This window comes from Prionailurus bengalensis, chromosome F2, assembly GCF_016509475.1.
Source record: "Prionailurus bengalensis isolate Pbe53 chromosome F2, Fcat_Pben_1.1_paternal_pri, whole genome shotgun sequence".
Taxonomy (NCBI): domain Eukaryota; kingdom Metazoa; phylum Chordata; class Mammalia; order Carnivora; family Felidae; genus Prionailurus; species Prionailurus bengalensis.
Genome location: NC_057353.1, coordinates 64,052,287 through 64,076,774, shown reverse-complemented (window position 1 = coordinate 64,076,774; position 24,488 = coordinate 64,052,287). Strand labels below are relative to the sequence as shown.

General features: G+C 38.6%; 1 protein-coding gene across 5 annotated transcripts in view; it reads right to left on the bottom strand.

Moving 5' to 3' along the window:
- The window catches only part of COL14A1 (collagen type XIV alpha 1 chain), a 222,287-nt gene that overhangs the window by 134,010 nt on the left and 63,789 nt on the right, over positions 1-24,488 (bottom strand). For all 5 annotated transcript variants that reach the window (XM_043601666.1, XM_043601670.1, XM_043601671.1 and 2 more), the window contains exons 8-14: positions 23,565-23,729; positions 20,131-20,292; positions 13,327-13,478; positions 11,795-11,924; positions 10,967-11,112; positions 8,301-8,430; positions 5,591-5,730 (exon numbers count right to left, since the gene is read on the bottom strand). In XM_043601666.1, the coding sequence (XP_043457601.1) occupies positions 5,591-5,730; positions 8,301-8,430; positions 10,967-11,112; positions 11,795-11,924; positions 13,327-13,478; positions 20,131-20,292; positions 23,565-23,729 (1,025 nt within the window). The remainder of the gene's footprint in view (positions 1-5,590; positions 5,731-8,300; positions 8,431-10,966; positions 11,113-11,794; positions 11,925-13,326; positions 13,479-20,130; positions 20,293-23,564; positions 23,730-24,488) is intronic.

The following is a 24,488-nucleotide window of genomic DNA, read 5'->3' as shown; positions in this document are numbered from 1 at the left end:
GTAAGAAGAAATGGAAGCAGGATCTAGAATACAGAACCCTGAGCGAAACCATCCTCAACTAAGAGAAAAAATAGATGCAGCTTTATCACTGAAAGGTTGGATCTTGGGCCTCTGACGTATGTTGCAATGAGGGCATATTATAGACCGAGTAAGTGGTGTCCCGCTTAAGCACTTTCTGTACATTCTCTCATTTAACCCTCACAAAACCCCTATAAGAGAGGTACTAACAATAAGACACTCACTCTAGCTATAAAGAGACTCTGGGGAATTGAAGAAATGAATCTATTTACCTGAAAGCAGACTCTGACACCCCCCCCCCCAAAAAAAAGATCCCACTTAAAATATTTTCAAGAGACATTCAGAGCAATGTCCGTGAGATCTGTTATTTATGATACTAACGATGACTAACCTTGAGAGTACCTGAAGTTAAGGGGAAAGTGACTAAGCTTCCTGTAGGGATTTGCTCACAGCAGTCAATGTGACCTTTATCAAAATCTAAAATGAGCCATTTTCCTACTTAAAATCTTCCTTGGCTATCATTTGCCTTCCAAACCAAAACAGAGCATCCCGCAGCCTTGGCTTTGCATTATCTGGAGCAGTGATCCTTTTTCTTGCCATAGTTCTTTTTAAAAAAAAAAATAATAATTTCTTTATTTTTGAGAGAGAGAGAGCACACGTGAGTAGGGGGAGGGGCAGAGAGAGAGAGAGAGAGACAGAGAGACAGAGAGAATCCCAAGCAGGCTCTTCTGCTGTCAGCATAAAGCCCGATGTAGGGATCAATCACATAAACCATGAGATCATGACCTGAGCGGAAATCAAGAGTTGGACGCTTAACCAACTGAGCCACCCAGGCACCCTTCTTGCCGAAGTTCTAATCACCTGCTGAGTCCCAGTCACACTGACCTGTCAGGTCCATGTCTTTCCCACCTCAGGGCCTTTGCATGCACAATTCATTCTGTCTGGGACCCTCTCTCCCTAGCTCTTTTCAAAACTAGACTTATGTCATCTCTCAGGACTGTGCTTAACTTTTACCTCCTCACAGGGGGTTTCTCTTTCCACCTATCTCATAGTGTTACCCCCTAACATCGTCCTTTTTTGTTCCCTCCCCAGTACTAAACACAGCCTGAAATTATTTTATATCCTATGCATTGAGTGTAAGCCCCCTCAGGGCAGGACCTTGCTTTGCTCCTTCAGTACTGCGTGTTGAATTATATTTGCTTTTGAGTACATAGAGGAGACACCAAATCTCCTTTATAAGAGAGATAATAAAGGACTCATCTGAACTAAGAACCAATCCAGAAACCATATGCATCACTAAGAAATCAACCACAGGTCAAAAAGGAGAGGGTCAGCCCTGGAGGAGGAGCTTCCATTTTCACACAATCGGAGCCCTGAGCCACTCCGCCAGAGAGGGCCAACCGTCCCCAGCCTTCTCAGCTACCCCAGCTGAGACACCAGACGCAGAAGTGAAGTCATCTTGGAAGGTCTGGCCCAGTCAAGCTCCCACACGAATGCAAGAGTCACCTCGGCTGACACTACAAGGAGCAGCAGAGCCAAGCTGTCCTTGCTGAGCTCTGCCCAGGTTACATAATCATGGATTGTCATTTTCAGCTGGGGTGTTAGTTACACAGCAGGAGTTAACTGAAAATACGGGGTTATCTTCTTCTGAGTCTGGGCCTTATAATATTATAGGTCATCCTTAGCATTTAATGTTTACTTTGGTTTGGGTATTGTCTGTATGGTTCACGTGTATTAGTTCACTTAATCGTTAGCCCACAGTCTTGTAGTCTAGCTAATCTTTATGCTTAATTTGAAGACGGTAAACTTGAGACTCTGAAAAGTTAAGGAACTTGCCCAGTGGAAAACCAGCTAGTACCTAGTACCTCCACACAAATGTTTCAGATTCTAAATCCTACGCTTGTAAACACTATTTACAGTATGGCTTCATTACTTCAACTCACAGAAAAAGACAAATGCTTATTTAAAATATGAGTTCAAGACATGTTCTTCTAAGTTATATTTGCATATTGCTTCTGTTGTTTTGGATTATAATAGCTGAGTTTAGGGGCACCTGAGTGGCTCAGTCGGTTAAGCGTCCAACTTCGGCTTAGGCCATGATCTCGTGGTTCGTGGGTTCCAGCCCTGCGTGGGGCTCTGTGCTGACAGCTCAGAGCCTGGAGCCTGCTTTGGATTCTGTGTCTCCCTCTTTCTTTGCCCCTCCCCTGATCGCACTCTCTCCTCTCTCTCTCTCTCTCTGAAAAATAAATATTAAAAAAAAAACTTAAAAAAATAATAGCTGAGTCTATCTACTGAGCACTCACGATGTGTCAAGAACTTTACATTCATTGTCTTATTAAGCCTCCTCCTCCCTCCACCAAACCCTGGGTATTTATAATAGCTATTTCACAAAGAAGGAATAGGAGGCCCAAAGATCTTTAACTAGCTTTCCAGATACAAAACTACTAACTGGAATGGATACTTATGCCTTGACTTCTAAGTCTCAAATCTGTGACCAATAGCAATTTAGTGAGGATATCAAACATCCACAAAAGCAGTTAAAAATTAAAGTTTCTCAGGTACACCAAGAGATGAAAAGGGGAATAGTGTGTATATACACACACAGTTTTGCCCCTTTATATACGTATTTATATATATAAAAGCATATATGTGTAAGTGTATACCTTTTCAATATATGTTTCTACATATATCCTTGTATCTGTTGAAAAGATCTATTTTATTTATTAAAGCATTTTATTTGACTCTGAAGAGACCATATTTTATGCATTAACTATTGATTATTTTATTTGACCAAATGAAACCTTTAAGGTGTCATGTATTTTTGTTAGTTATATTATGTTTTAGACTAAGTTCTGGAACTGATTCTGTTGGTAGGACTTTCAAGATGTAGAAGAATTTGGGAAAATGGTAACAAATGACCATGATCTCACGGTTATGCAACCATTTTTGAAAATTTTTCAAACAGTCTGGCTTAAAAGCTTAATTTCAGCCTAATTCTGGGAGGGATGAAGATAGAGCCCTTGATGAGGAAAGAGGGACTGGGCTCCACTTTGGGCTCTGTTGTTGAGTCATAGCTGTCGGGAACTGGACTTGCCTTGGAGTCTGAAAACTGGCCTTTCGTGTATAAAACTCAAATGGCAGCACTTTAGTTTTCCATCATGCTTGTACGTTTCCCCAAATCCCCTCCTAGCACATGCTATCTAAGACGGCTCTGTCTTCCGTTTGACAACATGTTTTCAGCATGTTTCTCTAAGGATTGCATGAGGGGGCTCTCGGAACAGTGGCTGGCTCAAGGTAAGTGCTCAACACGTGTGAGCCACCACCACCATCATCATCATCATCATCATCACTGACATTTGGGTGCTCTGTTTTATTTTTCTTCCTTGGTCTCCAAGCAGTCGGGGAGACAGGTAATGCAGAAAGGATACAAGGAAGAGGAAGTGAAGGAAGGAAGTTGGGAGGAACAGGAGGTAAAGCACAGATATATAACATGTAAACAAAAGCTTACAATCAATTGCATGTTACATAGAAGTAGATTTTATTTGGGACATTTTAAAGTTCATTTCAGAATGTATTGGAAATTTCCTAAAAGCCCAATTGTAGTATTACCTATAAGTAAAAGCTTAATTAATAGAAGTTAAAGTTAAAGTTATTAAAATATGGTAGGAATACTCACCCTTAAAATCATATATTAGGCAAATCAGTAATATTACAAATTAGGCAAAGTAATATTACATGTAAACAAAAGATATTTGTCTAGCCACATCTAATCTCAATTGCATGGTTAAGAATTAAGAAATAAGAACACACACACCCACACACACACACACACACACACACACCAGTTAAGATGGAAATGTTACAAAACCACACATTGTTTATGTATTTTACTCAAACAATGTTTTCTCAGATTTTCATTTGTAGTCCATTTTCTCATGCTTTAAATTCAGTTTTACTAAATACAGTTTTCTAGTTTTCCAGCACAACACAAAGTAGAAATACTAAGTGCCAAAGGCATCTCCAAGATTGAAAACCCTACAAAAAAAGCATATGTAGCTCTCAACAAATAAATAGCCTGGGGTCATTCTTCATTAAGGCAAATAAATAAAATATCATAAGAGGCCACAACAGCTATATATTTTTTAAGTGGATGTTAAGTAGATTTCTTGTGCTGATCATTTTACAATATATACAAATATCAAATAACAGCAAATGTGCAGTATTGTCCATTCATTACCCAATGTCCTGTATGAGGGGCCATTCTGCAAACTACTGTTTGGATTTAATTGTAGGAAACAGTTTGTCTCTGCAAATGAAAACAGTTTCTTTACTTGGTCAGAAACTAGAAGTGATGTAATCCAACATACTTCCCTCTTGGTCTTAATTTCTTGGACCAAGCTGAGGAAAAATAATAATAACTCTGCTATCAATCCTGTTAAAATATATTCCCAAGGAAAGAATTAATTAAAAGTATTAGTCACTGAGTATAAGATACTGCATCATCATGAGTTTTAATAAGTTCTGTTATTTCAAAGCATCTTCCTACACAAAACTTGAATTCTTCAGTTTTGTATTTAACTCATCTGACTTGCATCTTTCAGATGTTAGTTTACTCAACAGCAGAAGGATACCCTGGATAACAGTCATTATTTCTCGTTAACAACATCTAGGAAGACACCTACTTCTCCACCTCCTTCCACAGGGGCAGACTATATACTTCAAAGATGGCCACATCAACATATGTCTCCCATCCCTCCTGCCTCCCACCATAGGAGGGACCTGTGTTCCTCCCCATGTTGAATCCATGTAGAGACTTGTGATATCTCCTACCAGTGGAGTGTGGCAGAAGGTGACACAGCTTCCACCTAGCACATATTTGCACTCTCTCTCTCTCTCTCTCTCTCTCTCTCTCTCTCTGTCTCTCTCCCTGTCTCTCTGGACACATGTCTAGGGACTCCTGAGCAAACATGCAAAAAGTCTAATTCCCCTACAGCTGCCATGCTGGAGGGATCTACTTAGAGATACAGAGAGCTGTGCTGGCTCCCAGCTGATTCAGTCTTCCCAGACCAGGCACCAGACATATGAATGAAGGAGCCATTATGATGACACCAGCTCCAGCCACTCTCTGGCTACCATCTCATGAGTGACCCCAAGCCAGAACTACATGTCCAAGTAGTTGACACATTAATTCCTGACACACAGAAACCATGAGATAATATAAACAATTAGTATTGTTTTAAGCCATTATAGTTTGGGATGATTCGGTTCTGCAGCCATTAAAAACTAATATACAACCACCAAAAGAAAAGACATTGTGGGGCGCCTGGATGGCTCAGTCGGTTAAGCCTCCAACTTTGGTTCAGGTCATGATCTCATAGTTCATGGGTTCGGGCCCCATGTTGGGCTCTGTGCTGACAGCTCGGAGCCTGGACGCTGCTTTAGATTCTGTGTCTCCCTCGCTCTCTGCCCCTCCCCCGCTTGCACTCTGCCACTCTCTCTTTCTCTCTCTCTCTCAAAAATAAATAAACATTTCAAAAAATTTTAAAAAAAGACATTGTGATCCACAGTTTACCTCATTAATTTCAGTCCCATCTGCGTTGTTATACACAATTCGATAACCAGTGACCTTTCTTGAAGCTGGGTCCCAGGCTAACCGAGCACTGTTAGAGCCAACATTGGAGATTCTCAGGTTTCTTGGTGGACTTAAAGGCACTTTGGAGTAAGAGGAATAGAACATAATTAAAATGTTAAATAACATATATGTTAAAAAGCCACAAAACCCCCAGTATCTTTGACTTCTCAACTACTTATATATGAAAAATTTCACCCAGATAATAACTTATAACAAAGAAAATTAACAAATTAACAAAAAAAAATTTCCTTGAAAAGAATGAATAGTATTGATAAATTATACATGCTAAGAAATAAGTAAGATTTAGATAAATTCTTTGTGCCCTTCTTCTCCAATCAAGGCTATTATTAAGACCTGCTGTAAATAAGAAACCTACTGGATCAAAAACCAGAGCACCTGAAATTAAGTCTTAGCTATTTCATTCAACTGTCATATGATTCTGGCAAAGTCACTCTACTCCTCCTCTCTGCAATTTCCCATGTGGAAAATGAGGTTGATGGCCTCTGTCCTTTCCATCTAGGTATCCATTAGGCACTTCCAACTTAACTTGTCCAAAACTGAACCACTGACTCAGCCATCTCTTCCAATCTTCTCTCAATCTCTCCCTCTGAGCAAATAGAAATTCCATTCTTCCCACTGCTTAGGCCAGAAACCTTTGAGTCATCGAAGATTCAGTTTTCTGAACACGTCACCTTCTCACTGAAGTATTCCATGATCACTGTATGTAAAGTAATCCTTCCACTCCAATGCTACCTTTTACCCCTGGTTTATTTTTTATATTGCACTTTTATTGGTCTACTATATCTCTCACTCAATATACTGTAATTTTAGAGGATTAGGGATTAATTTTGTTCTTGGCTTTATCCCCAATATAGCAGGTTCTCAATATATATTTGTTGACTCAATGAGTAGGAGTCCTGCCCTGGATAAATCCCAGTGGCTTTGTGAAACTAAATAAAAACAAACACTTTGCTGTTGTTTTAAAACTATTTAAAGAGGTAATGGTAGGGGCGCCTGGGTGGCGCAGTCGGTTAAGCGTCCGACTTCAGCTCAGGTCACGATCTCGCGGTCCGTGAGTTCGAGCCCCGCGTCAGGCTCTGGGCTGATGGCTCAGAGCCTGGAGCCTGCTTCCGATTCTGTGTCTCCCTCTCTCTCTGCCCCTCCCCCGTTCATGCTGTGTCTCTCTCTGTCTCAAAAATAAATAAACGTTAAATACTTAAAAAAAAAGTTATTAAAAAAAAAAGAGGTAATGGTATTTCTGCAGATTCTTGACCATCAATTCCACAGCTTTTTGTACTTCTTCAAGGCCCCCCTTCCAATTCAACAGATTAAAATTTATCAATAATCTTTGACAGTTTCGTGAGCTTTTACAGGTTTACAGTAAAAACCATTGTGAAGGTCTATCACGTGCTCTGTATGAATCAGAGAAGATCTGGAACTGATCATTATAATAACTCATGTATCTCATTAAACCCTGACAATAGACTGCAAAGAGATTACAACATCCCCATTATATAGGTCATAAGATTGAGGTAACTTGGTCAAAGTCGCAGTTGGAGCAGAAGAGCAATTAGAGTTTAACCCAGGCAATCGATCATTGATGTGAGAGCCTGTGACATACTGCTGAAAGGGCCAGCAGAAAAAAAAAACCTAGAAGACAAATAACCATGGTTGTCAGCCATAGCCACAAAGTATAATGCTTCCTCACCCCAAAGGCTGATTATTTTCATTAATTCAATACACATTGATTATTTGTCATTAAAGAGCCTATAGAACTTAGTGACTCTCTTAATACTTAAAGGGCTGGAAAGAAAGTATAGGAGAGAGAAAAGCAATAGAATGATTTCAAGAATTGTGCACACTTTGCTCTAAAATTTTCTGGAGTCCAGTTAAATATAGCAGCATGGTGGAACAATGTCTAGTTTCCTTACTGCATTAAAAATGCCAGTCCTCGGGGCGCCTAGGTGGCGCAGTCGGTTAAGCCTCCGACTTCAGCCAGGTCACGATCTCGTGGTCCGGGAGTTCGAGCCCCGCGTCAGGCTTTGGGCTGATGGCTCAGAGCCTGGAGCCTGTTTCCGATTCTGTGTCTCCCTCTCTCTCTGCCCCTCCCCCATTCATGCTCTGTCTCTCTCTGTCCCAAAAATAAATAAATGTTGAAAAAAATTAAAAAAAAAAATGCCAGTCCTCAGGGTGCCTTGGGTGGCTCAGTTGGTTGAACATCCAACTTCTGCTCAGGTCATGATCTCACGGTTTGTGAGTTTGAGACCTGCAACAGGCTCTGTGCCGACAGCTCAGAGCCTGGAGCCTGCTTCAGATTCTTTGTTTCCCTCTCTTTCTGGCCCTCCCCTACTCATACTCTGTCTCTCTGTCTTTCAAAAATAAATAAATGTTAAAAAAATTTTTTTGATAACAACCAAAAAAACAATGCCCGTCCTAGGAACAGGTACCCAGGGACATCACTTTTTAGGACTGCCCCCTCCTTTCTTTTAATCAATTAGTACATTTCCTTCCCCTAAATAAAATTTACATTTTCTAAAGTTACAATTAGCTCTTAAGAAGTTTCAACTTAAACCAGTATTTCCAATTTAGAATCCCAACATTTATTTGGGTTTTTATTACAGCATTTCTTCTGAACAATTGAATTGCTCACATGTCGTTTCTTGGCCCGTAACAGGATCGCTGGCCTCTTCTCCAAACATAGCATAAACTGTAACTGTGTATTCCGTATTGGGCAACAACCCACTCAATTCAATATCTGTGTGGGTCTCTCCAATTTTCATCTGAAAAGAACACACGTTATCAGATCATTTGCCAGTGTGCACCACTCCTGGTGACCAGAGTGCAACTGAGTTCAGGTGAGAATTTTGTCTCCTTGCAACCCCTTATTCAGACAGGCTTCAGTCATAATTTTTCACTGTCTTGTGTCACTTTATATTAGGAACAGATGCCACGGGACCATACAAAAATGAATGTACCACGCATGCTGTTTTAGGATAACTCTTTACATCTGGACAAGTAGTAATCTCAGAGAGGATAACAGTGTCAAAAATTTAGTCCTCAAAGGAGTGTGGGTGGAACTGAGTCACAAATGTTGTCTAGAAAGAGTATAAGCTCTAAGCAAACTGGGGACACAGCCAAGTGGGCACCTCTCACCACTGGCTAATTCTAACCACTCCCTCGGCTGGGTGCCCAGTGTTTGCCTCAAGCCTGATTGAACTGGACCAGTTTTGTCGCTCCATTCAACAAAGGGGCCCGTGCACTTGGGATCGCAGTTTTCTCCCAGGATTCAGAAGAGATCCAATCAACCCACCTTGACCTCCAATGTTGCAATTTGCTTTTTGATTCCAGAATGATTTTTCTGACCCTTGAAGTCAAAGAAACTAGCCAACATTCTCAGCAGTGTGACAAGTGCATCACAGCATGGTTTTATTTTTGTTTTGGAAGAAAGAAAAATATCTCCATAGTCAGTCTCCAGCCACACAACTGTCAATGTTATTGTCAAATTAGAAATTTTAATGTCGAAGTATTTCAACATATAGAAAATAAATGTGGAGAAAAGAATATAATTCACCCTCCACCCACCACTCAAATTTAACAGATAGGAACATTTTGTCATATTGACTTCCGATCTTATTTTAAAAAGAGCTAATATATTCAGATAAAACCAAAGTTCTGTCTCATTCTTTCTGTTCACTACCTCCACCCTAGGGATGAGATGCATCTTACTGATCCAGTTTTTTACTTCTACTATGTTTATATCTGTAAATAATATATAGTTCTGTATGTTTAACTATGTACATAAATGGAACCATGTGAACATAATTTTTTGCAATTTTTTTCTCTGTCAATGCTATGTTTATCCACATTGATATAAGGGGACAGAGATTATATTTATATTTTTTATGGCATTTGTTTGTATAAATATGTTGCTATTTTCCATTCCTCTATTGATGAACATGTTGGTCGTTTGCAACATTCTGTTCTGACCAAGTGCTTGCATCCAAAAAAAGCCTTGCAGGAGGTTTCCTTAAGATATATTCCTAAAAAAAATGGTACACATCTTCAACTTGATGATATTATTTCAAATTATTCTCCAAGCAGCTGTACCAATTTGCATACCAATTTACATGAATGATTTTGTTTCCTGTACACTCACTAATATGCAGTTATTATTAGACTTTAAAAACTGTTTGCTAATCTACTGGGTGTGAACTGGTATTTCCTTTCTTTCTTATTTTTTTCCTTCTTGGTGAAGCTGATCATCTTTCTAGCATCATTTTTGAAGCCTCCCTTCTGCCAAAATAATTCAGATCAACATTAAATCCAAATGAAGTAAAGCTGTCTAAGCCCTGGAAATAAGAAAAAACCCACATGTCACCAATGCTCTGTTCCTGATACTCAGATTCACCACATTTTTTGTCCTAAACATTTCTGTCGCCAGAGGCAATGTTAAAGACAATGGTTAGACAATATCAAAGACTTGAGTTCTGAACCCCCCCTATTAATCACTCTATCTGCCTGGTCTCACACTCCCAAGTGTTACAGACAATTCCTCTTTATTCCTTGAATATCTCTATTATACTCATCATTCCCTATAAATTAAAAACAAAGACTAAATCATTTGAAAGTCAAAGATTCAACATTTAAAATGGAATACATGCAAAAAAAAATAATCCATACCAATGCAATGCATTTTCTACTTCTCAAATTTGTAAGAAAAAGTTTCTAAGTCAGTGAACATAGAGGGAAATAGCCATTTGTGAATTGCATATAGCAATATAAATTATAACAAATTTCTCTAGAATCATTTGCTAATGCTTAGCATAAGCCTTAATAATTTGCATGCCATTTGAAAAAAGAAACTCCGTTTCTACAAATGTATCCTAAGGAAACAATCTGACAACCTTGCGAAGTTACGTGTTAAGAATGATCACAAAAGCATATTTATACAACACATTATCTAAATGTCCAATAACATGCAATTAATTAAACATGACCTGGTACAAACCAACGAACCAACTGTTTAAAAGGAACATATAAAATATTCTCTAATGGTAAGAAAATGTATTCACAATAAACAAAATGAAAACAGAAGACTACAAAACCATTCCCATTTGCTGTGTTTAAAAATGCATTGAAAAGGACTTAAGTAAATGTTAACAATAGCGATTTCTAGGTGGCAGGATTACAGGTGATTTTTTTCCCCTTTTTACTAATGTGAATTTTCTAAGTATTATACATTAAATTTTTATAATTAAAAAATTCATTTTCAGGAAGTCAAAGATTCTGGGACTCTAGTAGACAGCAGGTGTTTACCTCTTTTTCATCCCCAGCCAGACCTTCTGTGAGAGGAGCATAGAGGATCAGGTATCCTGAGGCTCCGGGCACTGCATTCCATTTTACCCTCAGACTATTCTCAGTCACATCGTACAGTTCAAGGTCAGAAGCCATGGGTAAAGCAACTGCAAGATAATTTTTTTTTAATCCTCTGCCATTTATCAGCGTGCTTGCTTATTTTTCAGATGATACTCATCCTTAAATATGTTCGTACAGCCATGCAAACCCCTTCTGAGAGGGAAAACACAGTGAATGTTTAAAAGCAGAAACAACATCTTCTAGTTTCTTATAACCCACTACAGTGATGGGCACATTTCTCTGGGAGCCAGTCAAGAGCAAGGAGACTCTTCTGACCATTATTTTATACCCATCATCAAGCATAGAGTCTGACATGAAGCAGCAATTAAAAACAGTCATGTCACTTAGTAAATGACAGAATGGGTGGTTGAATGAACAAATATATGAGTGAATAGATACCCGTCAACAACGCATTCAATCAGAGACAGTGAAGAGACGTGAATGAGTCAGCAGTTAAATTAGTTCATAATACACATTCACCAAACATTTGTTGAGTTAATACATGTATTGCACCCTTAACCACCTAAACATACCCAAGTTTTATGATATCCCTCTCAATAGGCAGCATCTGCCAAGTGCAATTACAGGATGGGCCAATACCACGTATGGCACCGCTATTATTTTCTATGACTTTGATTCAGGATGGCCATCAGGACAACCTGAGAGGAATTCCAGTTTAGGAAAGGCCACTGAAGCAACGCCATACAAAGTCAGACGTTCAATACATACGTGTGGTTTCAGTTCCCCGCAGGCCTTCACTAGCCGTGTGAGCATATATTGCGAAGACTGCTATCTGATATTCAGTTAAAGACATTAAATTTTTCAACACCGTAGAAGATACGCTTCCATCCACCACCACCTGATCAAAGAACAGTTCAAGGAACGAGAATATGAAATTGAATTGAATTGAATTGACATGCAGAATTGAAACCAAACAGCAAAATATCTCTAGCAAGAATGTTTCATTAAATTTTTTTTTTATTTTTTAAAGGTTTATTTATTTTGGAGACAGAGAGAGACAGAGTGCAAGCAGGCGAGGGGCAGAGAGAGAGGGAGACACAGAATCCGAGGCAGGCTCCAAATTCTGAGCTGTCAGCACAGAGCCTGACGCGGGGCTCGAACTCACAAATTGTGATATCGTGGCCTGAGCCGAAGTTGGACCCTTAACTGACTAAGCCACCCAGGCTCCCCTCATTAAATATTTTCTTACTTGTGCCACATCCTCTTTTCCACTGTGGCAGTTAATTCTCCTTGAATTCCTATGTGAAGCGAGGCACCTTTCATGGGATATATCCAAAAGTCCCTTAGTAATCCATACCCGACGGAGAATATCTTTCCCTGGCTAACTGTTATCCTAACCACCTCTATTTAAAACAGTTGATGTGTGATATTTTTCCATGGAGTTTTGGGAAGCATTTAAGTGACTTAGTAGTCATGAAAAAGAATCACTGGAAGCACTTTTTTTTGGGGGGGGGGTCCAGATGATTTAAATCTCCCAGATCTACTTCTCTAACATTCAAGAAAAAATTAAAAATCCTGCCATAATACATAAAAAATTGTGAGACACGTTGAGGTCAATCAGAGGTTGGAACAACAAAAGGTTAAGGTCAGCACTTCAAAAAAAAAGCAAGAAAGGGAAATTTCATCACATTTTAACATATTCCCTGTGACTACTGTGTCAAAGGTAGGAAATGGGAAAGACCCAGTCATCTGGCAATAGGTAGTCTCTCCTGTGATGGCCAAACCATGAAAAAATCTGGCTACAGATACTTTACTGTGGCTTCTCTATGGCACTAATCTCTCCACAAATGTCTAGGAAATCCCAAACCCTGGAGGACGATATGACCACATAATTTGGAACGTACATACTTCATTAAGGCAGAAAGTTCAGACCACTCCCAAAGTAGAAAGAATACATGAATAGCAAAAAGGGGCTCTGGCCACGTAATTAACTACTGATTCCTTCCGCTTTAGAACGTATTGATTTTACAAAGAAGAAAAGTCAAAATAAGTCATGTTAGAAATGAACACATGACCAGCCCCGAGGGTTATTGGACAGAGGTGGGAGGAGAAGGTATAAATGCCACAACCAGAGAGATGGGAGAACAAAGTGGACACATGCAAACGTACTTCAGTCCAAAGAATTTTAAATGTTTGTGACAGAATCATCTCCTCATATATGCATTTCTGTCTTGTCCTCACTACAGTGGAAGACTAGAGGGAATGAAAATAATGGTTTGAAAATATCATCTCCTTATTACCTCGTCTGGTTTTCCGCCCCTGGCAGGATAATACACGACTCTGTATTTTTCCACTTTTCCTGGGGCGTGAGTCCAGTTAACCATAAAGCTCCTGGCAGTGACTTCAGAAGTAATCAGCTGTGTAGGCGGCCCAATGGTGGCAAGGGCTGACGCTAGAGTAGAAAAACACATAAAGTGAACCTTTTTCCCAAACTTACTTCTTATGTACCCAGGAAACCCCATTAGTTAGAAATGCCTATTGGTTTCATGCTACCTCTAATATTTCATTTCTAGCCAAGTTGATTCAATTATTCATTCTGACGTATGAAACACTGAAACATTTAACTGCCTGATATGTACCAATCACTATGCTAGGTTCTGAGAATATGGACTTAAATAAGCCAGGCCTTGACTCCAAAATACTTTCTTAAAGACATTGCTATATAACAATTAAAAAAAAAAAACACAACATTGATTGAGCATGTGTGTATCTAAAGGTACTCTCTTGAGTTCTTTAGAAGTATTATTTTATTTAACTCTAATAGTTACTATTACTGTTTCCATTTGGTACGAGAGAAAACCAAGGTACAATGAAGTTAAATAATGACCAACTCTCACAATTAGTAAATATCAGAGCTGAGATTGGTACTTGAGTTTTTGACCTAAGTGTCTATATTTTTAAGCATCAAGGGGTACAGTCTTTTCTGAAGACTTCAATTCAACAAATGATCAGTATCTGAAAGTAAAAAGAGAAGAAAAGGCAACTAACATATACTGAATAGCTCAGTCTAGCTAATATAGCTAGACACTATATTAGCATTCTGTGTGTATTATATACATGTTAAAACAAATGATTCTATAAAAGATTGGGACATGTAAATGTAAATTTAAAAGTCCTTGACCTTTAGGATTTCTTACCATCTAGGGACTTTAGTAACCAGAATAATGATGGGGGGGAGGAAACCATAGTTATTGAACACTTAACTGTGGTTGGGAACTATATTATATGCTCTATCAAGAACCACATGCAGAGTTTTTTTGTGGGAAAAGTCGGTCTCTAAAGTAGTCTCATTAAGATACTCAGAAAAATGTGTTCAAGAAACTACCGCTTGGCTGTCCAACCTAGTCCCAAGAGATCTGGTCCAGGGAAAGAGGAATGATGGAAGACATGTAGCCAAATAGAATCATTCCACACCCTGGATACAATGAAAGCAGGATATAAAACCAAATTCTCAAAGGAGGATATGGATATCACCCTCTTCTCAGATCACAACCTTGTATGTGGGATGGCAAATAAGGGATGGCAGGACCCAAGGAATACTACAGTGATGAGTTCCTGAGTTTTCCTTTCACCTCATATGTCCTACACATGGAACTAAAGAATCCAGCAACCTAGAAACACCAACAGATACAGACAAAAAAAAAAAGCCCCAACAAAGCCTGCTCTCTCCAGCCAAAGGACAAGAAAAGGGTCAGCCTGCCAAGACAGAAAAATTTCAGGCAATAACTGTTCTATTCTCGACAAATACAACACAAAAAACCTGTGGCCCCACCCCTATTCATGTCAGCAAAGGCTACTAAGTGGGTAGCTAACACTTCCAACTTTCTTGGCTGTAATGGCATGCTCCAACATTCTCCCCCTCCCAGCCCACAGCCAGAGCCGTGTGAGAAAAGGTCAAGTAGGGAAGAGAGATAATCACCCCTGACAGGTGGTAAGAAATCTTTCCACCACACCCCCATCTGTGGTATCAGTGGAGACCATATGAAGAGCCTGGACTTCCAACCCCACCTACTAGTATTGAAACACCACTCCCTGTCCCCTCTGGGATGGTGTCAGAGGACATCTAGCAGTGAATCAGTACTTGAAGAAATAATGCCTGAAAATTTCCCAAATTTGGCAAAATAAATAAATAAATAAATAAATAAATAAACAAACAAACTACAGATTCAAGGAAATAAGGGTACCCCAAAAAAGGACCATTGAAACTGACACCAAGGCATACCACAACCAAACTTCTGAAAACTAAACTCAAAAGAAAAATCTTAGGAGCCACAGGGGCAAAATGACACCTTATCTATGGTGGTGGGAAATTCTAGTCACAGCAGATTCCTCATCAGAAACCATGCAGGCCAGAAGGAAGTGGCACATTGTTCAAGTATTAAAACAAAAGAGCTGTCCATCCCAAACTTTATATCTAGCACACATGGCTTTCAAGGATGAAGAGAAAATCAACGCATTCTCAGATGAAATAAAATTAATAATCAGAGGGTTTTCCACCAACAGACCTATCCTAAAAGAATGAGTTAAAGGAAGTTCTTTAAATAGAAAAAAAAAAACAAAACCCAATAATGAAAAGAAAGAATCCTGCGGCCACAGAAAAGAAGAAAGAATGAGGGCATAAAAATATGGATAAATATACTTTACTTCTCTTTTTGAGTTTCCTAAGTTATGTTTTATAGTTAAAGAATTACAATATTTTCTGATACGGTTCTGAAGATATAGAGAGGAAACATTTAAGCCAATTATATTATACACAGTTGTGATAAAGGAACTTGAAAAGAGGTAATAAATAACTACACCTCACTCAAAATGCCAAATGTCAACACAGGCAGACTGGAATAATTTATATGTATATATAACATCATACCTAGAACAACCACTAAAAAAGCCATACGAAGAAATTCCAGAAAAAAAAAAAAACCACTATGAATACACAAAAACAGAGTTCTAAGAACTATAAGAAACCCACAGGGAAAAAAAGATAAGGAGCACAGAGAAATGAAAACCAGAGAGAAAAAATAAGAAAAAAAAAAACCAACAAATAAATATCAGGCCTAAACCCAAATATATCAGTACCTACATTAATGGAAACTGCCTAAACATACCAATTAAAAGGAAGAGGTTATCAGAGTGGATTAAAACATATGACCATATGTCTACATGAAATTCACTTCAAATATGATATAGGTAGGTTGAACATAAACGGATTTTAAAAGTTGTATCATGTAAACATTAATCAAAAGGAAATAGGCATGGCTATATTAATATCAGACAAATATATTAATATCAGACCTCATAACAAAGAAAATTAGTAAAGGCAAGAGGGACATTACATAATGATAAATGGCTAATCCACCAGGAAAACATAGCATCCTAAATATGTGTGCACCAAACAACAAGCTGCAATATATATAAAGTAAAACCCATGGAACTGAAAGAAGAAATAGACAAATCCATAATTATAGATGGAGACTTCAACATCTCTCCCTCAACCATTGATAAGATGACTAGACAGAAAAATTAACAAGGATATAGAACTCAAAAAGACCATCAACCAACGGGATCCAGTCAAAACTCACAGAACACTGTACATGACAACAGCAGAATACACACCCTTTTCACGCACCCACAGAGCATGTACCAAGATAAACCACATTCTAGGCCATAAAACACACATCGGAAAATTTAAAACAGTAAAAATCACACAGAGAATGTTCTCTAATGACAATGAAATCAAACTAGAAACTAATCACAGACAGGTAATAGAAAAACATGCAAGCACTGTGAAACTATAAACAACCACTTCTAAATAATCAATGAGTCAGAGAGGACATGTCAAAGAAGATCAAAAAATATTTTGAAATGAATGAAAATGAAAATACAAAATATTGAAATTTGTAGAGCTCTTCTAAAGCAGTGCTGAGAAGGAAAATTATCACATGTAAGTAATTACATTAGAAAAGAGGAAACATCTCAAATCAGTAATTTAAGTTCTCACCTCAACGATCTAGAAAAGTATGAGCAAGATGAACTCAAAACCAGTAAAAGAAAGAAAATAAGAAAAATAAGAGAAGAGATCAATGAAATTAAAAACAGAAGAAAAACAGAGAAAATCAATGAAACCAAGAGCCAGTTCTCTTAAAAGTTTTTGTTTTTTTATTTAAGAACAAACCTCTAGCAAGCCTGAAAAAGGAAAAAATGAGTGAGAGAGAGAACACAAAAACTACCTATATCGGGGGAAAAACTATAGACCCTGCAGACATAAATAATAAGGGAATACTATGAATAACTCTCCACACCTATATTCTACAAATTCTATGGAATAAACTAATTCCTTGAAAAGCAGAAATTCTCCTCCCAGGATGAGGAATAAGGCAAGGATGTTCATCTCATCACTCCTAGTCATCATGGTGCTGGAAATTTTAGCCAGTGAAATAAGGCAAGAAAATAAAAAGCACAGAGATAAAAACCACAGAAATAAAACTATCCCTATTTGTGAAGGGTATGATTTATTTCCTAAATAGACAATTCCTGAAAATCTAGAGGAAAAAAAAACCTAGGATTAATTAGCACGTTCAAATAACAAGGTCATAGGATACAAAATAAACATACAAAAATATAATTGGATCTGTATATACTGGCAATAAACATGTGGATACCAAATTAAAAAATAAAATACAATAAAAATCACTCAAAATAAACTGAAACACTTAGATGTACATAGACCAAAATCTGTATAGAACCTGTATTCTGAGAATTACAAAATGCTGATGAAGAAATCAGAGAACATCTAAACAAATGGAAGGACTTACCAATTTTGAGGACTGGAAGAATCAACACAGGAAGGATGTCAATTCTTCTCATATTAATATTTGATAATTGAGAATTGATTTAATGCAATTCCAAACAAAATCCCAACAAGATTTTTTGTAGGATAAAGGTTTTTCTCACATTTGGGGCACCTGGGTGGCTCAGTTGGTTAAATCTCTGACTTTGGCTCAGGTCATGATCTCGCCATTGGTGGGTTCAAGCCCTGCCTCGGGCTCTGTGCTGACAGCTCAGGGCCTGAAGCATGCTGCAGATTCTGTGTTTCCCTCTCTCTCTCTCTCTACCCCTCCCCCGCTCACACCGTGTCTCTGTCTCTCAAAAATAAATAAGCAGTAAAAAAATGTTTTTAATTAAAAAAAAGATTCTTCTCACACTTATATAGAAAGGTAAAGAAAGTAAAACAGTGAAAACAATTTTGAAACAGAAGAATCGAGAGGGAGAACACAGTCTGTTCAATCTCAAGACTTCTGGAGCTCCAGTACATCAAGATTGTATGATATTAGAAAAGGTTTAGACTCATAGATTCAAACGAGCAGATTAGAGAACCCAGATATAACCCACACAGATCTGCCTAACTGATACTTGACAAAGGTATAAAGCAATTCAGCAGCAGAAATGGAGCATTTTCAGTAAGTAGTGCTGGAGTAATTGCACGTTGACAGGCAAAAAAAAAAAAAAAAAGCCTTGAACTAAACTTCAAATCTTTTACAAAATTTAACTCAGATCATGGACTTAAATGTAAAACATTAAACTTTTAGAATAAAAATACAAAGGGGGATTTTTACAATTTATGGCCAAGAATCCTTAGGTTTGATACCAAAAGCAATAACCATAAAATGAAAAATTGATAAACTGGACGTCATTAAAATTTAAAACTTTTGCTCTGCAAAAGACCTTGTTAAAAGGATGAAAGGACAAGCTACAGATTGGGAGAAAATAGTTAACAAACCACATATCTAACAAAGGATAAGTACCTAAAATATAAATGAATTCTCAAAACTCAACAGTTAAAAACTAGACATACACATGCACACACACTCACACGTCTAACTAGAAAATGGGCAAAAGACATGAACAAGCAAAGAGCAAATACAGATGCAAAATAAGCATGTGGAAAGATGTCCAACTTCATTAGTCATCGGGGGAATGCAAGTGAAAACCACAGTGAAATATCACTACACACCTATCAGAATGCCCAAAATAAAATATAGTAACAACAGCAAATATTGGTGACAATGCACAGAAACATAATCACTCATATATTGCTGGTGGGAATGTAGAATGCTACGGCCACTCTGGAAAATAGTTTGGCAGTTTCTTAACTAAAACTAAGCTAAACTAAACATGGTTCTACAATATGGTGCAGCAAATGCAGTCCTGGGCACTATCCCACAGAAAAGAAAACTTATGTTCATACAAGAACCTATACATGAATGTTCATAGCAGCTCTGTTTCTAACAGCCAAAAATAGAGACCACTCAGATGTCTTTCAATGTGTTCATGGTTAAACAGACTGTGGTCCATCTGTACCCTGGAATATGACACAACAGTAAAAAGGAAAGAGCTACTGATACATGCAACAAGCAAGATGAATGGCCAGGAATTATCCTGAAGGAAAAAAGCCAGTCCCCAAAGATTATATACCGCATAACTCCATTTATGTAATTTCAAAATGGAAAACATTTAGAGATGGAGAACCCATTAGTGGTCGTCAGGGGTGAGGGAGAGGTTGTGGGGAGGGATAACTGAATGTGGCCATAAAAGGACAACAGGAATGATCTCCATGGTGATGGAAATGTTCTGTGTTGTGGCTATCAATGCTAGTATCCTGACTGGGATATTGTATTGTACTTTTGTTACGTTACCATAAGGGGAAATGGTAAAGTATACGTGATCTCTCTCTACATTCTTTCTTAAAACTTTATATAAATGTACAATTATCTCAAAACCCAAAGCTTAGTTAAAAAAAGCAAACAAACATGATGGTCTAAATGCAACACCATGGAGAAAATTATCTAGTGGTTAAACTATTCCTCTCTCAGTGGGATGTCAGTATATTCCCTTTTCTACTCTGATGATTCACGTCTTAGGGGAATAAAGGACTCTTTTAGAAAGTCAACATAAAAAAATGGTAAGAATTTTCATAATCCATGATAGACTTTTGCACAGGGTAATATCCACATGCATAGAATGACCGCCCTCTGTTCCTTGTTTACCTTTGATCTCCCTGTCCTGTTCTTCTACCCGGGAGCAGACTGTCCTCGTCAGGCTCTCCACAACTGTGTGCATCAGGTCAAATTCAGCGACATTGTACACATGAGTGCTGTCTGGTTCAGAGGCAATCTCCCGCAGTTCATTCTCATCTGCGTTTTTCACCCCTTGTGTGGAGGACAACAGGGAGGGTCGTGACATTCATGCCCCATTTGAAACACCAGCCATCAGTGCCCCCCACCTGCAATCAAAGCATCTGCTACTTTAAAGAGGTGCATCTTATGTTAGAGTGTTTTGTAAAAGTCACCTTCAGAATCTCTTTTAAATGATTATATCCTAATTTTGTTCGGTATATCTTAGCAAGAAGATGTATTAGTGAAATTAACATTTGTCTTGCATGAATATTGCCAAAGCAACAGTAATTAAGCCAGCTTTCTGAACTATCAAAACCTTAGGTTTAAATTTCTATAAAATAAGTTTACTTAAATTGAGAGCTACTATTGGAATAAAAATTATATACATAAAGGAACCGTTCTGATTATTTATAGTATTATTATATAGCATTAAGGGAAAGCTTGGGGGCAAAACAATTTTTTAACATATTTAAGTACAACTGGCTGACTAGAAACCACTGCAATTTTGCTAATGCAAATAGGGAAGCTCTGGTTCTCCCACAGTGTTTGTGAAATTCCATTGCTACAAGTCAAGCCCAGTGCTGGGTGTTTAGAATGTAGCAGGGAACAGAGGGGGACAGAAAATCCTCAGCCCCCATGCAACTTTTCCAGTCTTTCTTAGCAGCGGATGCTAACACTTCGAGTGTACCTGCTCTATCCTGGGAACTGCAGTGTTTCATTTACATGAACATATTTAATCCCCACAACCAACCCTAGGAGTCTGGCACTATTGTTTCTCCCATTGTATGAATCAGTAAACTGACACCCAGAGGGGTTAATTAGCTTGCTTAAGGAAACACACCAGTCAGTGGACAGTTGGGATTCCCAGGTAGTCTAGATCCAAAGTCATGTGCCCGTAACCACTTTCTCATGCTGCTTCTCAGAAGACGACACATTAAAATGAGTAAGTGGAAGCATAAATAGAAAAGGTGGGCATAGGGTTGGGTTTTATGGGTGCAGAGGAAGGTTTCTCTTCCCCAGTCTTCAGCAAACAAGGAGCCTTTCTTTATAAATCCCTGTCACTGTAATCATCTAAGTATACTTTCTTTTAAAAAAAGGTACTGTGGAAGCAAGGAAGAGAGATTACCTAGGGCAGCATGAATTACTTCTTAGATGCCTGGCTGTACCATGTAATTTATTCTCCAACCTCGGCATATTAAGTGACAAAGTGCTGGCTGTCTCCAAGCTATTTGCTTCAGGGGGTTATAAGATAATAAATACTAATGATTTCCAGGTAATTTCCAGAGAAAAAGCCCAAATCACATCTGTAGGAGGTCACTGAAAGTTTTGTTTAAAAACTCATGCATTCTTGGGGCGCCTGGGTGGCACAGTCGGTTAAGCGGCCGACTTCAGCCAGGTCACGATCTCGCGGTCCGTGAGTTCGAGCCCCGCGTCAGGCTCTGGGCTGATGGCTCGGAGCCTTGAGCCTGTTTCCGATTCTGTGTCTCCCTCTCTCTCTGCCCCTCCCCTGTTCATGCTCTGTCTCTCTCTGTCCCAAAAATTAAAAAAAAATAAAAAAAATAATAATAAATAAATAAATAAATAAATAAAAACTCATGCATTCATTACCAATAAGACAACAGGATGGAGACTAAACACATAAATTAACCCCATTAGTTGGTCATCCGAAAGGATTTCCTCTGTTGGACAAAAGGATAAAATAAAAAATAAAAATTAAGTAAATTTCTCTGATGTTTCTTGCCTGAAGGACTTCAACAAAAGCTTCTAAAATGTATAGCTGGGGTACCTGGGTGGCTCAGCGTATTAAGCGTCTGATTCTTGGTTTCAGCTCAGGTCATGATCTCATGGTTTGTGGGTTCAAGCCCCATGTCAGGCTCTGCACTGACAGTGTGGGGCCTGCTTGGGATTCTCTCTTTCCCCCTCTCTCTGCCCCTCCCCGCCCCTCTCTCTCAAAAATAAGTATTAAAAAAAATTAACAAAAATGTTTAAAAAATGTACAGTTGGATCTGTGTCCACAGGAACAAAATAACACTGAGTGCATGAAGAGACAATGAGCTTCATGTCAATAATGCTTTTGATGGCATTTAGGTAAAACCAACAAGTTTGTATTTATATAAGAATATTTTAGGGAGGGGCGCCTGGGTGGCTCAGTGGTTAAGTATCTGACTCTTGGTGTCAGGCTCAGGTCACAATCTCACAGTTCCTTCATGAGCTTGAACCCCATGTAGGGCTCTGTGCTGACAGCATGGAGTCTGCTTGGGATTCTCTCTCTCCCTGTCTCTGGTCCTTGCTCGCTCATGCATGTGTGCACATTCTCTCTCTCCCTCTCTCTCAAAAGAAAAAAAAAAAAGGAAAGAAAAAGAATATTCTAGGAAAAAAGAAAACCCTGACAACAACAACATGTATATTCTGGGGAAGATAGCCCCAAATCTCTTCTCTCTCTCACCTTTCCAAACTAAATAGTTTGTTGCAAACAGCTTGGAAAAGAGAAGAAAAGGTCATGATGACTTGGAAGGAATTTGTCTTGTAAGGATTTTGCGCGGCTCATCTCTGCGCCCCAGCACCCACCACAATGGCTGATACACAAACTTCTTGAATGGAACACTCTTTAAACCACATTTCCAGTAGAAAATCTAGGAATGGGTCAGAGGAATTGTTGCTTGTTTGGGGATTTTGTTTTGCCTCGTTTTACTGTATTTTATTTTGCTTTGTTTTGCTTGGTCTCTACTTAGTAAAAGACCTTGCTGCTGCCAAAGAGAACGTAAACATTTTAATCAAGAGCAGTGACATCATCTAAATGTTTTGCGGTTATTCTGAATGTGTGCCATACGTCTCCTTTTCCATGAGAATAATACCTTATAAAGAAATAATACCGCATAGCTAGAACTTCCTGCTTTCTAAAGAGCTGTGGGACTTTAATTCCGCAAAAACAGTGAACTGGTTTCTCCCTATACTACCAGAGAAAAGACCTGCATCAAGCGGTATTAAAGATAAAGCCGTCACTAACTAAAAGCTAACAAACATGTGCCTAACTTTTGCATTCCACTTGCTGCTTTTCACAACACTGTATCGATGGTATCTCACCCAGAGAGCCTTGCACTGTAGGGCGCATGAAAGTTCCCACCACTTCCATCTTACATGAAATCAAACTGGGCTCAGATCACAAGACTGGCTCCCCCTAGAGCCAGGAGTAGAAACTAGCCAGGTCTTCTGGCTTTCAGTGAAGTGCACTTTGCATTATATATTGTTTTAAGTGGTTGTGTGTCTGTGGCCATGGTGGAAACAGGACCATGAATAGCACATACCTATGGCAAACAGTTCTACACCGGATTCACGAAGGTTTCTGGATGGTGGGATAATGTCATCTTGGGATTTGCCATCTGTGATTAAAATGCCAATTTTGGACACTCCAGTCCTTGCTCCTGCTTCTGGTTTAAAGCTGTTCTCAAAAATGTAGTTCAAAGCAAGACCTGGGGGAAAAATAAACACACACCAACCATCTCTAATAAAAAGCCTTCCAATTCTGCAAAATATAACAATAAGATGAATAACTTATTGAGCTACAAGAATATTTTACTAGATATGAACTTTCATCTTCCTGTTTACAATGACTCTTTACTCAACAGATCTGATGAAAAATATAACACCAGAATAGAGGTAAGACAAATAACTGAATACTCCATCATTTCAGTAACTAGCATTTATAAAGAATATTAAAGGGGCGCCTGGGTGGCGCAGTCGGTTAAGCGGCCGACTTCAGCCAGGTCACGATCTCGCGGTCCGTGAGTTCGAGCCCCGCGTCAGGCTCTGGGCTGATGGCTCAGAGCCTGGAGCCTGTTTCCGATTCTGTGTCTCCCTCTCTCTCTGCCCCTCCCCCGTTCATGCTCTGTCTCTCTCTGTCCCAAAAATAAATAAACGTTGAAAAAAAAATTTAAAAGAATATTAAATTCATGGCCAATACACGTTGGGCTGAAGAACCAAATATTCTTTCTCTCTTTTTTTAGGGATAGTGGGGACACATCCAAAATGATCATTGAATTCCTGACTTTTGAGTGGGACACTTTTCATCCAGAAAAAAAAAAAAAGAAACACTGCAATATTGTTATAAGATTTATGTTTAATAAAATTTTTTGTTGTATTAACAAAAAGATTATGCCTCAGATTGGCAAAGAAATTATCAAGATTTCAACAGTTTACTTAAAAGCCACTGACAGCATCATTACTGTTTA